General features: G+C 51.9%; 1 protein-coding gene across 1 annotated transcript in view; it reads left to right on the forward strand.

The window, feature by feature from the left end:
- The first annotated feature begins 310 nt into the window (after positions 1 to 310).
- ARFGAP3 (ARF GTPase activating protein 3) overlaps positions 311 to 16,401 on the forward strand; it is a 45,266-nt gene continuing 29,175 nt past the window's right edge. The window contains exons 1-5 of the mRNA XM_090272305.1: positions 311 to 471; positions 5,595 to 5,713; positions 10,256 to 10,328; positions 13,040 to 13,171; positions 14,413 to 14,496. Coding sequence (XP_090128431.1) covers positions 403 to 471; positions 5,595 to 5,713; positions 10,256 to 10,328; positions 13,040 to 13,171; positions 14,413 to 14,496 — 477 coding nt within the window. The 5' untranslated portion in view covers positions 311 to 402. The remainder of the gene's footprint in view (positions 472 to 5,594; positions 5,714 to 10,255; positions 10,329 to 13,039; positions 13,172 to 14,412; positions 14,497 to 16,401) is intronic.

Raw genomic sequence — 16,401 nt, forward strand, 5'->3', positions numbered from 1 at the left:
GTCGGCGAAGGAAGCAGTCCTCCCGCGTAGGTGGCAAGCCACCAGATGAAATGGTGGGGGCTCCGAAGGCCGCGCGCACGGGAGCAAGCGCCGCCCGGGCCCTGGCCCTCCAACCGCTGGCGAAGACCTGGAAAAGGCGCGCAGGCCTTCTGCGCACGCGCGTGTAGTGCCGGGGGCGGGGCTTGAATGGGCGGAGCCAGCGGCACCGCTGAAGAAGGCCCGAGGCTCTGAGCGCGTGCGCCGGTTGTGGGCGGGCCCGTGGGCGGGGTCTGAGGGGCGGGGCCCGGCCGTCACGCGCAGCCCCGCCCCCTGGGCCGCAGCCTAGCTCCGGGAGGCGGCAACCGCTCCTACTCGGCCATACCCGGTTGGCTGGACCAGCTGCGCCTTGGTTCTCCGGTGACCATGGGGGACCCCAGCAAGCAGGACATCCTGACCATCTTCAAGCGCCTCCGCTCAGTGCCCACCAACAAGGTAGCGTCCGCCGGGCGCGTTCAGGCTTGCTCGGCATCCCCGCCGGACCCCGCGGCCGCCCTGCGGTGTCAGTGTCTGCGGCCGCGGAGGAGGAGCCGGCCCGGCCTGTGACACGTCGCACTTGCGGCTGCGGCGACTGGGCCTCTCCTGGGTCCGAATCGCTTGCCGCCCCCCAGCCTCAGCAAGGGAGAAGCGGCGGTGGGGGGCGCACACCCAAGGCCGCGGGTGGGGCGGGCAGCCGGGGGTCCTGGCGGCGGGAGGCGAGCGCACCTGGGGGGTTCTGAAGGCGGGGGGCAGACACCGGGCGGAGGAGCGCACGCGGGGCAGGGCGGCCTTTGGGGTGGCCGCGGGGACACTGTGAGCTCCCGAGAGTGCTGGGGGTGAGCTTGGAGGTCCCGAGAGAGGTTGGGAAGGGTACCCGCGGCTTCCTGTGAGTGGGGCGGACACCGCAGGCCACCTGTGACCCAGCTGGTCGCATGCACCGGGTCAGAACTCCAGCTGGTAGCACTGGGCGCTTGGGAAGGGTCGGCTCACCCCCTCCCCACCCTGGGACGCACCCCTAAAGTGCCTCAGGGCGCCGTCGGAGCCTGATTGGTTCCGTGAGTCCCTCGATGGCAGCTTCAGCGTTCTTCTGTGATGGAGCTGCCCCGCGTTCTGCGCAACGGCTTCCAGCTCTTTTCTCCTTCTGTCTCTTTCGAAGAAAGTGCAACCCAGAGCATTTCCTTTCCTTCTCTGTGGGTCTGTCTCTTTGGAGACTGGGGTTTTCCTTGTGTTCCCGTCTCCAAAGCCTGTCCCCCGCCTCAACCACCCCCTCGCCCCCCATGGCTTTTGAAACTTTTGGAAACTGGCTGGAGATGTGATGACGCATTGGGCTAAAGTCGCGCCCTCCTCGGAGGATCACAGGTCCGGATCACAGGTCGGACTGGAACCTGGAGAGTGCAAAGGGCTGTCCCGTCAGCGTGGACTCTCTCCTCTCCTCCGGTGACAGCGCTGCCTGGGCCCCATCGTCAGCTCCAAAGCCAACAGCTGTTAGCGAGCCTGGTCCTGAGCCGGGGCGTGGCGGCATAGAAAGTTCCTGAGTTTTACAAACTGGGGGTGTCTTTGTTTTCAGTCTGGATGCTGGAGGGGATCCCGTAATTTTACAGCCTAAGGGGAGTAAAAAAGGAAACAATTCATTGGATGTCCGTGAAGGCAGGAAAGTCAGGAGGAGAAAGCCTGCAGGAGTTCTCGGGTGCTAATTTCTTTGCTAGTTTCGTGATTTTCAGTTTTAGAGTCTTCTGTTAATAAAGAGGGATTCCTGTGTATCTAGGCAACATTTGGATCTGCAGTTAGCTGTAGAAACTGTATTTTTCAGTCTGCTTTGTTTCAGAAACATAACATCAAAGGGAGAGCGCTCTCTTCAAATAAGAAGTTGGTGTCTTTCTGCCAAGAGGCACTTTGAGGGACATGTACAGGCACACTTGTACGTTGTCACCCTGCTGCTTTCTAGACACGTCTCCCTGGGCAGGTTACTTGAACATTTACTTTGTCCCTTATTTTTTTCAACTGAAAAGTGGGACGTGAGCAGGATCGAACTCAGAGGGTTTTTGTGAGGATGAAATGAGGAAATCCCAGAAAAGCACTTAGAACAATACCTGCATATATTGTTCTAGTAATACATGTCAGCTCTTTTTAAATTATTTTTATTATGAATACCACACCTATGAAACATTTTATATTCTGTCATAGAATTAGTAAAAGCATTGAGCAAAAATAATTTCTGGTAATGTTCCACAGTATCGTGCTACATTTCTTGATTAGGACTTTTGCCCTGGCTGGTGTGGCTCAGTGGGTTGAGCGCCGACCTGCAAACCAAAGGGTCGCTGCTTTGATTCCCATTTGGGGCACATGCCTGGGCTGTGGGCCGGGTCCCCAGGTAGGGGTGCATGAGAGGTAACCACCCATTGATGTTTCTCTTCCTCTTTCTCCCTCCCGTCCCCTCTCTCTAAAAATAAATAAATAAAAAGCTTTTTTAAAAAAAGACTTTTTATATGATCATTAGTAAGAAACAATTAACCAAACAAAGATGAAAAGTAGTTTTAATGATGTGAAAGAATTGGATGACAATAAGCATTTTCAAAATGGGCTTCCAAAAAGAAGCTCTAAGATACACGAGACAGGAAAGCTAGGTAAAGAAAAACAACTCGGTTTACTTTTAGAATGTGGTGTCCAATTTCTTCCTCTCATGTGTGATGACCAGTAACTCTGGACCAAGGGTTTTAACTCATAAGGGTCCGTTTTCTAGTTTGTGAAATCCTTCCTGAGAGCTACACTGTTGCTTGGTTTTCTGTTGATTGCATGAGTCACTCAGCAAATATCCACTGAGCACCTGCGGTATGCGGGACACTGCGCCGAGCATTGTGGGTACTCTGATGTACCCTCAGCAAAGAGACAGGCTCCTGCCTTCGGGGGGTGGGTGGTCCAGTGGACACAGGATGGGTCGAGGGCTGCCCGGCTGCGTGAGAGGCCGTGTGGGACAGGGGTGCAGACTGCCTGGGTCCAGTCTCCGAGATAACGTTTCTTAGCTGTGATACTTCATAGTTCTTTCATTTTCTCTAAAATGGGGATCAAAACTGTGTGCTACATAATTTGGGAGAATGCAGGATGAAAACTCAAGGACCTCGTTTGAAAAGAATCAAAATGTTAAGGTGAGACAGCGGAGCATTAACCAGCCACCGGCCCTTCTGAGTGCGGGTCCCTGTGGGACTTGCAGGTCACACGCAGCCCGGCAGCTGGCCCTGAAGTTGTCATGAAGAGTCATTTGGCCAACAGCAGTGCCTGACGGGGAGTGAACACTCAGTGTCAGCTATTATTTCTAGAGCAACCATTATTCTCATCATCAGGCAGAACAAACTGTTAGTCAAAACTACTTCTTTTTCATCAACAGAATAACTCAAATTCTGCTTAGAAAAGCGTGTCCCAGCTTTGTGCAGTCCCCGCTCCCAAAGCGCGGTCTCGTGCTCCGCAGGAGACTCGAGGGGGCCCTGGTGGGAGCCAGACTCGTATTTCTGACTGCCTCCCGCCCTCCGATCCCACGGGTCCCACTCCCGGCTCGCGAGCTCTTCCACCCCTCCAACTGCCCCCCTACCTGATTTGTGTTTAATGCCCCTTTGTGCCGGGCTGGTGCCCAGCGCAGGTGACCGAGATAGACGGGGCCCGCCCTTCATGGAGCTGCATTGTAGCAGTCTCTCATCTCGGTGGGTGGGTCTGGAGGGTGCCGAAGTGGCCGCATCAGGGAGCCCGCCCTCCTCTCCATGTGGCCGGCCTCCCGACTGCCTCAGGAGTGGGTCTCGGGCTTGCCTGCCCTGGGCTGTGCACACCTCACCTCTGCTGTCACCTCCGTCCACACTGCCATTTCCTGCACAGGCCTTTGCCTCTTACAGCCCTTTTGGCTTCTCCCGGAGACCCCAGGTGCCTCCTGGACCCTGTCTAGGAAGCGTATTGCACCCTGCCCTTGCTTGCTAAGGGTCAGCCTTGCGGCTGCCTGCCTCGCCCACCAGATGCTGGTCTGTGGGCCCCGGCCACGCCTGCTGACACACCTTCGTACGTCCGCTTTGTGTGCGCTGGGTCCGTACCTGACTGCACGCGCGGTCACCCCTGTCACTTCAGGAAGTGAGGGATTACAGATGGCCTCTCGCAGAGGGACAGCGCCTTTGGCACAGTCCCACGGAAAGGGATCCCTGACCCTAACGGCTGTTAGCGCGGGGCGTCTGAATTTCCGTGGCCTCGTCTCCCACTGCAGTGAGCTCCTCCAAGGCCGGCACGTGGCCCGGCGGGGGGCAGCGGGCAGCGGGCAGGGGCTCAGGGGGCTTGTGGAATCAGCGACGCCATCTACTTCATAACACCTCGGTGCCTGCCACTGCGCCTGGGACTGTGGCACCGAGGTGAGCGGCCGGCACCTTTCATGTCAACTGTCACGCCACCCCCGCAATTTATGCGTGCTTAGCATGAGCCTGTCATGGGGAGGGGTTTGGGAAACCCGCTCGTGATTTTTGCTCTTGCATTGCCCGCAAAAGGCCAGAAGCCAGGTCGCTCTTGATGGTTATAGTCGGGTCAGTCTTCAGATAGGTGGCTCTGCCTATAAACTACCTAAAATATAGGCACTTTTTTCCTGGAAAAACATTAAAAACAATTTTATTAGTGGAATTGTTACTACCCTGTAGTCCTGACTTTAATTCATTGTGTTAATTTATGTGGCACGCATTGCATGTCCTAAAGTATTTTCACACTTCTGTTATCAGATGAAGAATGTCAGTGTTGAGCAAGGCAGGCTCGGGGTCTCTCGTGAGGCTGCGGTCACCTGAAAGCTGGGCTTTCCACTCCCACATGTGCTCACGCAGTGGGACTGGCTGCTGAGGGCCTCAGTTCCTCCCCTCCTGAGCCTCTCCACACGGATGGCCAAGTGTCCTCAAGACATGGCACTGGCTTCCCCCAAACCCAGTGATCAGAGAGAGAGACAGAGAGAGAAAGAGAAAGTCACGGCATCTTTTATAACCTAATCTGGTGGTGACATAGAATTTCTGCCATATTACGGTCACACAGACTCCCCGGGAAAAGTGAGGGTGGGGATTATGCTGTGGACATCAGGAGGGGAGGGTCACTGGGCGCACCAGCGAGTCTGGCCACTACACTCCCCCTCCTCCAGCTGAGGACAGAAGTGTGTACAACGCCTGCCATCCATCACAGAGCCACTGTCCAGGACCATTCTCAGCAGGGGACATCCCTAGCTAGTGTTCATTTATGTGACTGGTAGGAACCCTGTTAATGCTTCAAGGATAAGTAATGTTTGAGGTGATACATGCCCGATCTCTCTTCACTACCCTTACTGCATAGTGCTATAACAGATTCATAATAATGTATAATTTACTGTGTAATTAATGTATTACTAAGATATAATAATATAATGATAATGAAAGAAATTAAAATTTGAGGTTTTAAAAATCTAGTTGAGATAGTCGCTATTAACCAGTTTAAACTGTGAAGGTTAAACAGCTTTCAAGCTAAATCATGTATTGTGTCTTACGGGAGGGCTCATCTGGCTAATATAAAGTAATTAGTGACTGAGTTTTTGAATTTTCTTTCAGGCGTGTTTTGATTGTGGTGCCAAAAACCCCAGTTGGGCGAGCATAACCTATGGGGTGTTTCTTTGCATCGATTGCTCGGGGTCACACAGGTCCCTTGGTGTCCACTTGAGTTTTATTCGGTAAGTCAATCCGTCCCCATTGGGGGGTGGGAAGGGTTCCATTGTCACGTGGGTCACTTGCCCCTTTTTTCTTTAGGTTTCCTTTGACATCAAGTAAAATGAGAGGTTGATTATGAGTTATGAAGATTTCAGCCATAATTCTGTAAACTGGGGAAATGAGTTATTTTCTGTTTAGTTACTGCTATATACAGCTCTGTCCGAGACAGGAGGGTGTGGTGTTGAGGACAATCGGAGTGCTGGGTGTGAGACAGTATTTCCTTTCACTTTATGGTCTTCTCATAACCCAGCAGTACCAAGGAGCCCTGCTGTGACACCAGAGAAGGGGGCGTGGGGGCTGTCACACCCCAGCAGGTGGAGAGCTGATGTCCTTGTAGCAGGGGTTCCAGCACCTCCAGCATCGTCCCACAGCCCTGGCTCCCAGGCCGCTCATACTGCAAAGCCTGAGTGATGACTTTTGTATGAATTGCGGTAGCAGCTCCAATGTTTATAATAGGGACGTCTTTTGTCTCTTTTCATCGGGAGTCTCAGGCTGCACTGGCTCCTGACAAGCCCCGATCTCTCGCTCCCACACTGGTATGGGTGGGGCAGAGGCCTTCGTGGGGCCTTCATGTGCAAGAGAGAAAGGCGGCCCCTCCGGACACACACACACACACACACACACACGCACACGGCCCGAAGCCTAGTGGGAGGTGGCAGGTGCCCTGGTGTAGGGCAGGAGAAACTGAAGTGATAAAAGAAATAATCAAAGGCTTCCAGTAGGGCTCAGGGCTCCGAAGCCCAGCAAGGCCTGCACGTCAGCAGCTGTGGGTGTGTGTGCCCCCCACCCCGCCCCAAGCAGCCATGCAGGACCTCTGTGATTGCAGGCCACCTCCAACCCGGTCACCTATTTCCCTGCCACTTCTCTTCCCAGGGAAGGAACCAGCTAGGCAGGCAGGCAATTTGGAATTGTGGAGAGCAATTTTACCTTATATTTATGACTTACGGAATATTGATACAATGCAGTTACTATAAAGAGCATTTGTTCCTAAAGCAGAAAGTCTATTCTAATTCATAATATTTTGTACGATGACACAAAAACTAAACAGTAATAATAGCAACATAATTTTATTTTTTAATATATTAATTTAAAATTTTTCGCGAGTTTTTTTTTACTTTTCAGAAATCAGTTTGTGAAGGCCTGATGTGCGAGATATTTAGAGCCTTATAACTCCATATGTAAATATCTAGAAAGGGGAGTTCTGCCGTGTGTTCTTATTGGTATTAGTGTCAGTTTCTGGTCTTCTTTTCTTTTTCTGAGCTGCAGGTATCAGAATATTTTGAATGCACTATTCTGTCCTCGTCTCTCTCTTTCTTTTTTTAAAGATTTTATTTATTTTTGGAGAGAGGGGAGGGGAAGGGAGGGAGAGAGGGAGAGAAACATCGATGTGCAAGAGATACGTTGATCAGTTGCCTCTCGCACGCCCCCAAATGGGGACCAGACCTACAACCCAGGCATGCGCCCTGACTGGGAATTGAACCAGTGACCTTTCAGTTTGCCAGCCGGTGCTCAATCCACTGAGCCACAGCAGCCAGCGCCTCTTGTCTCTTTTTTAAATCTTCAGGGATTTAATTGCCTGGGGCAGTTTATTTTTAATGTGCTGCCCTCACTCCCCCAAATCGGTGGTTACCAGTTAACACAGAGACTTCCTCTGCAGAGCGCAGGAAGGCTAGACTCGGGGCGTACGTGGCTGTCTGTCTGTCTCTCCTTGCTGTGTTCTTTCCTCTTCTTCTCTGCCAAGCCCTGCCCTGTATGAGCCGGCCCTCCCTTTTCCTCACCGCTGAAGTGCACTGCCAGTCTCAGCCCTTCCAGGAAGTGAGGTGGCTTTCGGGCGTGTTCCTTGGTCAAGGGAAGGACTGACTTAGAGCCTGGCAAGGCTGGACAGCGGGGTCAGTTTGGGCTCTGGCAGGTTTAATCACTGGCCTTATAAAGTCAGATAAATAAAACTGAATGAATCACAGTGCTCATAAACGATTCAGAAACAGCTGTTAGAAACTGCCGTGGAGAGGGCAGTGGCCTAGGCTTCGGCCGAGACAAAGTCAAAGGTGATAAGGGCACTCGGCCTCTTTTTTCTTTTTTTTTAAGAGGTGGAGGGTTGTTCTTTGAACATTTCTCGCCAATTAAAAAGAATTACAAACACTAGCTTATTGGGGAGAACATGGTGCCTTCACTCATACGGGGTTATGGAGGCTGTGGGTAACCTGTTTTCCCCTTTACACACTTAGTTAACTGGAGCTATTGGGTTAAAGTGAAAACTCATTTTTCCACTCTTCTGACTTCTGCCGCTTACTTTTTCCTTAGCACTCAGATTCTCTTACCTTTCACCATCTCTTCATCTAAATTAAAGACAAGGAATCACGCGCCGTGAGCCGCCTGCTGGTGCCGGAACGGGCACCCACGAGCGACTCGGGTTTCTCCCGAAGGCGGAGTGTATTCAGAGCCCGCTGTCGTCACAGCGTTTTGTTTTCAGTCCCAGTGCAGGAGCGAGGATCGCCGTCAGCTCCACTCAGCGGCTATTCGTTTCTTTTTTATCTTTGTTTCTAAGTAATATATAAACAAGGTTTGGCTTTATTTTCCCAAAGGTAGTTTAGGACTAAAATTTGTAAGGCACATTAGCATGTCTGAGGACCTGCAGCTTTAGTCTGAGGTCCTCGTTTAAGTCAGGTCCCCATTATGCGCCTGTGGCAAGAGTGAGAAAACCAGGGCCACCCCTGTCCTCCGGAGCTTGCTGCTTCCGGCACAGGGTGACGGGGTTACCGTGGTGAGACTTAGCCATCTGCTGTGGCGTTTACCAGGGACCAAGCGCTTTTGCAGATAGTAGCCTATTTAATTTCTATAGGGGTGAGACAGCTAGTCCTGTCATTGTTCCCACTTTACAGAGGAGGAGAGGAAGGTGCAGAGGTCCAGTAAGTAATTCCTCCAGGGTCACGCAGCCTGAACGGCAGAGCCGAGGTTCACACCCTCTGGGCTGCTGCCGGGGCTGGCTGTTCGCGGCCACCCTGCAGGAGGTGGGTGCGACGGCCACCTAACTCCCTCTGGGGGGACAGGGGTCCTGACAAGGTGGTGGCTAAGCAAGATCTTTCAGAGAAGGAATTTCAGAACAAGATACATAATTTAATCACCTTGCTTGGTAATCATTCTTTTTTTTATTTTATTTACTTATTATTTTTAAAGAAAGGGGAAGAGAGGGAGAAAGAGAGGGAGGGACACAACAATGTGTGAGAGAGAGACATGGATCAGTTGCCTCTCCCGCGCCCCCAACTGGGGACCTGGCCCGCAACCCAGGCCTGGGCCCTGACTGGGAATCAAACCAGCGACCTTTCGGTTTGCAGGCCGGCACTCAATCCACTGAGCCACACCAGCCAGGGCTCAAACTCTAAAAGATTTATTTTTGTCTTTGGGAACTCTGTTTCTTATCAAGTATGGTTTAATTTTCACTTATGTCACCATGAAGTAGATATGTCATATGTACACATAATAATAATGTGTATTAGTGTCATGATTAGTCTTAAGGCACCCATTGGCTTTAAAATAACATCCTAACACTTACAAAGGTTAAATGCTACAAATCGGCACAGAAATCAGGAAGTGGAAGGGCAGCATAAGAGGACATTCCGGGGAGGTCTGATGCCTTTTTCCTTCCTCCCTTGCCCATCCTGGGACGGGTATTCTACCCGTGGCCATTCCAACATGTCCGCACTCCTTTACAGTTAGTGCGGGACAAGCCGCTGTGGGACACAGGCTAGCCTCGCTCTTTGCCACCAACTATTGATTCAGCATAAAGACGTCCAGCGTTGCTGTGCTGTCCCGTCTGGCTTTACCCTGATCACCTGGTGAATTTTTATTGTGGGGAAATACACTTACTGCCTTTCCCTTGCCCTGAGGTAACCTTAGATTCCAGGTGTGGTGGGGTAGGAGGCACTTGCAGCTTTCACTTAAAGAGCATTCAGCCCTGAGTGTTCTTCCCTCCCTCATGGTGGTGATGGTGGGTAGGTCCTTTCCGCCTGACGGTAAATGATGAGCATCCTCCAGGCTCCTACTAGGGGTCAAACTGGACCCCTGAAATAATCCAAACAGGATACCTATTTTGCGTAGAGACACATTACCTAATTTTAGATCATGACCCACTGAGGGTGTGCGGCAGAGCCAGAGGTGTTCCCACAGCCCCAGGAAGCTTGTTGTATTGTTCCCTAGAGGATATGGCTGCTGGTCAGTGCAGCAGAGGTGCTGCCGGCCCGGCGTGGCCGGCCCGTGGTCGGCGTGGCAGGGACAGGTGGTCGGGGCCATCAGAGCCCTGGCTTCTAGGGAAGGGGAGAGGGACCAGGAGCTGCTGTACCAACGGCCGTGCACTTCGGGGCACCGGCAACCTGGAAACCTGTCACTGTCAACACGAACTTAGAATTCTTCAGGATCCTGATGATCGAGGAACGCTTGTTCTCCAAAGTTCAGTGGCTTGATTCTGGGGAAGAAGAGTATTAACATTTAAGAATGTCCTTTCTGTTTAGATCCACAGAGCTGGATTCCAACTGGTCTTGGTTTCAGCTGCGATGCATGCAAGTTGGGGGAAACGCTAACGCGGTGAGTTCCTCTCAGACTTGGTTTCCTTCTGTGCGGACGTGTGTTCCCCTAGCAAAGACGTTCAGCGTTTGCACTGTCTGGGAGGCCCCACTGCAGCGGTTCTCACCCTTCCTAACGCCACGACCCTGTAATCCAGCTCCTCATGCTGTGGGGACCCCCAGCCATAAAATTATTTTCGTTGCTACTTCATAACTGTAATGTTGCTGCTGTTATGAATCATAATGTAAATACCTGATATGCAGGATGTATTTTCATTGTTACACATTGAACATAATTAAAGCATAGTGATTAATCACAAAAACAGTATGTAATTACATAGGTGTTTTCCGATGGTCTTAGGCGACCCCTGTGAAAGGGTCATTCGACCCCCAAAGGGGTCGTGACCCACAGGTTGAGAACCGCTGCCCTACTGGATAACAGAAAGACACGAGGGGCTTGGGAGTTGGACGACCTAACTTGTTTATCCAGAAGTCTGTTAAACACCTAATAAACACAAAGCTTTGGGCTAGGTGCTGGGATATAATGATGAACAAGACAAATAGATCCCCTCTCTTAGAGACGGAGACAGAGTCGTTAAAGAAGCAAATAAACAAGAACCTAACAGGGGGTGATAGCGCTTGGAAGAAAACTGAAAGAGAAGGCGGTGATGTAGAGGAATCGGGAGGCTTCTGTATGACAATAGTTTTTAATGTGCAATGGTGACTTTTGTGCTTGGAGTGGAATGAAGGCTTACAGCTGCTTACATCTGAATTTTATTTAAGTTAGGAAATTACGAATTTTTAATAAAACCTATTCTCCAAAATTTCACATACAGTACATAAATATCATATATTAATTTATAAACTTAGTAATAATTTCTGTGCAAAATAGCCAATTAAATGGTCACTTAATTTATAATTGTATATAAAAGAGCAGACTTTTTAAACCCTACTTACAAACCTAAGGATCCTCAAACATTTTAAACTTCATTTACAAATTCAATATATCTGATTTCTCAAACTCTAAACTGGCAGCCTTGCAAGTCTAGCCAGCAAAATGACCCAAAGCTATTTATCTTTTAAAAGATTTTATTATTTATTTTAGAGAGAGGGGAAGGAAAGGAGAAAGAGAGGGAGAGAAACATCGATGTGCGAGAGAAACATCAACTGGTTGCCTCTCTCACGCCCCTAACTGGGGACCTGGCCTGCAAGCCAGGCCTGTGCCCTGACTGGGAATCGAACCGGCCACCCTTTGGTTCACAGGCCGGCACTCAGTCCACTGAGCCACACCAGCCAGGGCTGATACCCTATTTATAATGCCAAGTGGTAGAGGTTTAGTAAATAGAATTCTGATAGATGTGCTGTTAAACATTCAAAGTATAAGAAATCAGATTTGCATACATTTCAAATAAAAATTATATCTAGCATCAATTTGTTATTAAAAATTAAAATTGTAAATCTAAAATCGTAGTTTTCAAAATACCAGATCCCCTTGGATTAGTGTTTCTCAAACTTTTTTCATTATCATCCCCTGAGCAGAAAAATTAACTTTAAATTAGATTTAATTTTTCCTCAGTTAGAGGAAATTAAATACTAAGGAATATGATTTTGTGAGGTAAGGGTGAGCACTGGAGGTTCCTTTTCCAAGAAACAGTTTCACCCCATTAAGAATGCACTCAATCCTTAATATTTCAAGCATCTTATTAGAAACCTGTGCCCATTATCAGGATGTCCACAAACTTGTTCCAAAACTTGGTGCTGTGGGTTTGATGTTCTCCGTCCTCATTTCTAAGCCTTCCCAGGGTTGCGGAGTTCCCTGGCCCACCTCCAGAGGGCAGCTCTCTCTTCTCCAGCCAGCAGGGGTGGCGGAGGCTGGGGAACGGGGTAGGGGAAGGTCAGGTCATTGTCGTTCCACTCAAGCAGGGGAGGCGGAGACGTCCTACTCAGGTTTGCGTGCCAGCTCTGCCTCTCACTCACCTGTGTGACGTGGGGCAAGTTGCTGAACCGCTCCGTGCCTCAGTTTCCCCGTCTGCAAAGTGTAGGTAGTAACAGTGACGTCCGATGACGCTGCCACGAGGATTTAATGGCATGGTACCGAGAGAGCCCACGACAGGATCTGGTACTTGTGGGTGCGCAATGCCATTATTCATCAGATGGGGTCAGTAAGAGGATTGCTTATATAGGCCTTCGGGACAGCCTTCCAGTAAAACACGGACTCTGTACTGCACCCTGTGCCCGGGCCCTCATGGGGGGCTGGGAGCAGCTGCCGCTGCTGAAGCGTTCCCTTGCCCCCGCGTGTGCGCGGCGGTGCTGGGTAAGGAGCGCTGAACACGGCGGAGAGCGCTGCGGCTCCGGACCGGTTTGTCAGAAACTCCGATTTACTGGGATACAGATTAAGAGTGGGTTTCTCGTGAATGAAAAGTGGTCCCGAGTGGAAAGCACCCCCGCAAATAACGTTTAGAGTGACAGAGGTGGTTTACTGGGGCCAAGAAGGGCCAGTTATTTCATTTTTTAATTCGAGGCTTATGTCCAGTTTTACCAAAATAGTAACGTTCCGACTGTGGAAGGCAGTCCCTTTTACAAGGAAAACTTTACTTTAAAACGCCCGTGCTTTGCACGGTTTGGGTTCCCACTAGGACGGTGTGTATTTTCAAAACCCCTCAGAGTAACGTCTGGGGTCCCTGTGCGCAGCGGGCTGCCGTCTGTCTAGTAACCGCGTGCTTCCCTCCGCAGTCGTCCTTCTTCCACCAGCACGGCTGTGCCACCAGCGAGACCAACGCCAAGTACAGCAGCCGCGCGGCCCAGCTTTACAGGGACAGAATCAAGTCGCTGGCCTCCCAGGCTACACGGAAGCACGGCACTGACGTAAGCGCGGCACTGACGTAAGCGCGGCACCGACGTAAGCGCGGCACTGACGTAAGCGCGGCACCGACGTAAGCGCGGCACTGACGTAAGCGCAGCACTGACATAACACAGCATGACGTCAGCGCGGCCCTGACGTAAGCGCGGCATGACGTAAGCGCGGCACCGACGTAAGCACAGCATGACGTAAGCGCGGCACTGACGTAAGCGCGGCCTTGACGTGAGCGCGGCCCTGCTTAAGGGAGGACCTCACGTAAGCGCGGCACTGACATAACACAGCATGACGTCAGCGCGGCCCTGACGTCAGCGCGGCCCTGCCCGATGGATGGCTCCTTCCGAGCGTCGTTTCTGTAGCCCAGGTGCTACCGCCCCAAGCGGGAGACCGTCCCAGCGGGGCTCTCGGAGCAGGAAGCAGCGTCCGGCGGCGCCGGGGTGCCCGCGCAGCGTGCTCTCGGTGGCCGCCCGGACGCTGCTGAAGCCGCCCCCAGGGGACGACAGGGCCAGGCTCCCGCCGCCGCCCTGGCCAGGGTGTCGTCCCCTGGTCACCGCACAGCCGCACTGGACCCGTGCGACTGCTGACAGCCGCCTTACTCTCTGTGGCCCGTGGGCTGCGGCGCTGAGCCCGGCCAGCAGCCCTGTGCCTGGACGGGACTGTATTCCCCGCGGGGCACGTCATGGCCGTGCGCGTGCGGGCACCCCGCAGCCGTTCTAACCCAGGAAACGGGCTGCGGGAAGCACAACAATGTGAGGCCGTGGCGCTAAACGCATAGGCCCCGGGGAGGAAGCTGTTCTACGGTGTGAACCGAGACGAGGCCGAGTGTCGCCTCGCGCCGCCCGGCGGCGAGTGAGTACGTGCGGCGGCTCTGGGCCTTTGCTGCTCCGCACGTGCCTGTGAAGGGTCACGAGCACCCCGAGAACTCACCTGGGAGGCCGCGGGCGGAGCAGGGCGAGTACGTGCGGTAGCAACGAGGGTCTCCACAAACGCGGGGCCTCCCCGGCCTCTGGGACCCGCGCTCAGGCCCGCAGTCCCTTTCGGGGCTGTCCGTGACCCCCTCAGGGTTTGGAGGCAAAACCGGCGGGGCCGGCGCGTTACTGACACGCGCCCAGGGGTCCCGCACAGGCCCGTGCCGACTCGATGACAACGGGAAGCGCCGACCTGCAGCACGCGGGTCTCCAGAAGGGGAGCGGGGGGCGTAAAGCCTTCGGAGCCGGGGAAACGCCAACGGGCTTCCGTTTTCTTCCAGCTGTGGCTTGACAGCTGTGTGGCTCCGCCTCTGTCCCCTGGCCCGAAAGAGGAGGACTTTTTCGCCTCGCATGCTTCTCCCGAGGTACGAATTCTTCTGCTCTCCACAACCTCGCAGCCTGCAAAGGGTGCGCATTTAAAACTGCTTCCGTTGGGATCCAGGCTCAGCGGCTGGGCTGAACGAGCCTGGCACGGAGTCGCTTACACAAAGCTAGGCGTGACTTTCGCATCAGCAGTTCCGAGGGACCCGGCCAGGGTTGCCCCAGGGGTTTGTTTCGTTGTTTTCATGAGGCTTTCGCCTCAAGGCCCACGGTGGCCGCTCCAGTTCCTGGCCTTTCCCAGCAGTGGGACGAGAACAGACCCCCAGAAAGCAAGGGCCCCGTCCTCCTGCAGACAAAGCCTAGAGGGAGCGCCCGTCACTCTGCTCGGGTCCCACTGGGGAAGCTGGTCACCTGCCCGTTACCTCGCTGCCCAGGAAGCTGGGAGATGGCTGCTGGCAGTCTGCCACAGCTCAGTTCGGAGCTCTGGAAGTGGCAGCGAGGACAGCTTTTTGTTTTTTTTAACCCAACTGTTAATAGGAGCTAGAATCTCATCACCCCTGGTTGGCTGTGTACTAGAACTTATCTCACGGCTGTTGGAAGAATGAAATGAGTTAATGCAGATAACAGTGATTAGTACCTAGCACAGAGTAAGCCATCAATAAATGCTGTCTCACGATCTTCATCTTTGTGGCCTGATAGTAGCAGTGGCAACAAGCCATGGTCCTTCTGCGATTTTCCCCGAATCACTTAGATCAGGGAGTATAAACCTCTAACACCTGACATCTTTACTGACTGGCCCTTTAGGGAAACGTGTGCTGACCTCCGACCTCCGACTCGAAGCCTCAGCTCTTCTGTCCACCACCCCCCGGCCTCCTAGTCCCGCTGGGGAGAGGGCACCGTTTGCTAACTGCTGCTCATCCATTTTTTAGTTAATTTTCAAGTAAAAAAACATGTAAAGTTTCATAAATTGCTAAACCTTGATTATTTTTGTTATCATAACTTAATTTGCATATACATGTTATTATTGATGCAGTCAATAGTTACCAGAAATAGTTATCAAAAAAGTGAGGAACAGAAAACAGTAAAAAAAAAAAAAAAAAAAAGTACAGTGTTCTATTGTGAGCTTTGCCATTGTTTACTTTAGAACTAGACACAGAATATCTGTGGTTAGTTAGTAGCTGAGAAATGTTAGGAATAGAAAAGAGGGGCTAAGAAGAGGAGAGAAATGAATAGTTTGGTGTGGTTAGAGTTGGAGAGTTAGTATGAATTCATGTTTTTTTACTGTCTATACACACATGTACACACATGAACTGATTCTAGATACGTGTGTACATGGGTTAGTACCCACATATGTGTATTGCCTGGCTCTGTCCACTAGAGGGTTTGGGGACAGTGACATTTCAGTACAATAAGCACACTCAGCACCCAGATCCTGGTTTCCCAATACCCTGTCCAATAAAAGGAACCAGGGCCTCCGTTGGGGCTGAGGCAGCTAGTAGGACAGGGGCTGCTGGGGCGGACGGCCTGCAGCGTCCTGTAGAGTTAAAAAGGGAGGAGGTGCTGGAGGGGGGGCGCAGGAAGAGGGTGGGCATGTCTAAGGGACTCGGGAACCAACCTGAAAGAGCTTCCGGTGTTCAGAGCTGGAACAGTTTGAACAACAAAATAAAAAATGACAGTATTGGATTGTAACCCAAAGAATGACATAAATATCCGTAAGTCTATTCTGATATAAATAGATGACTAAATAAATGGGGAAAAGGGACAGTCTTCCCTACAGAAATGTTCCAAATCCTGTATAATCGATACTCCCCGTTCAGGAGGTAGTTCTGTGTCCCTGCTTTTGAATGGGGGCCAGCCTTAGTGCCTAGCTTCCCAAGACTAGGAATGGGAAGAGGAAAACGGGAACCTACCAGGAAGAGACTGGCAGGCACCGCCTGCACCAGCTGCTC

The sequence above is a fragment of the Furipterus horrens genome, unplaced genomic scaffold (assembly GCF_987537825.1).
Source record: "Furipterus horrens unplaced genomic scaffold, mFurHor1.1.pri manual_scaffold_4, whole genome shotgun sequence".
In the NCBI taxonomy this organism is placed as follows: Eukaryota; Metazoa; Chordata; class Mammalia; order Chiroptera; family Furipteridae; genus Furipterus; species Furipterus horrens.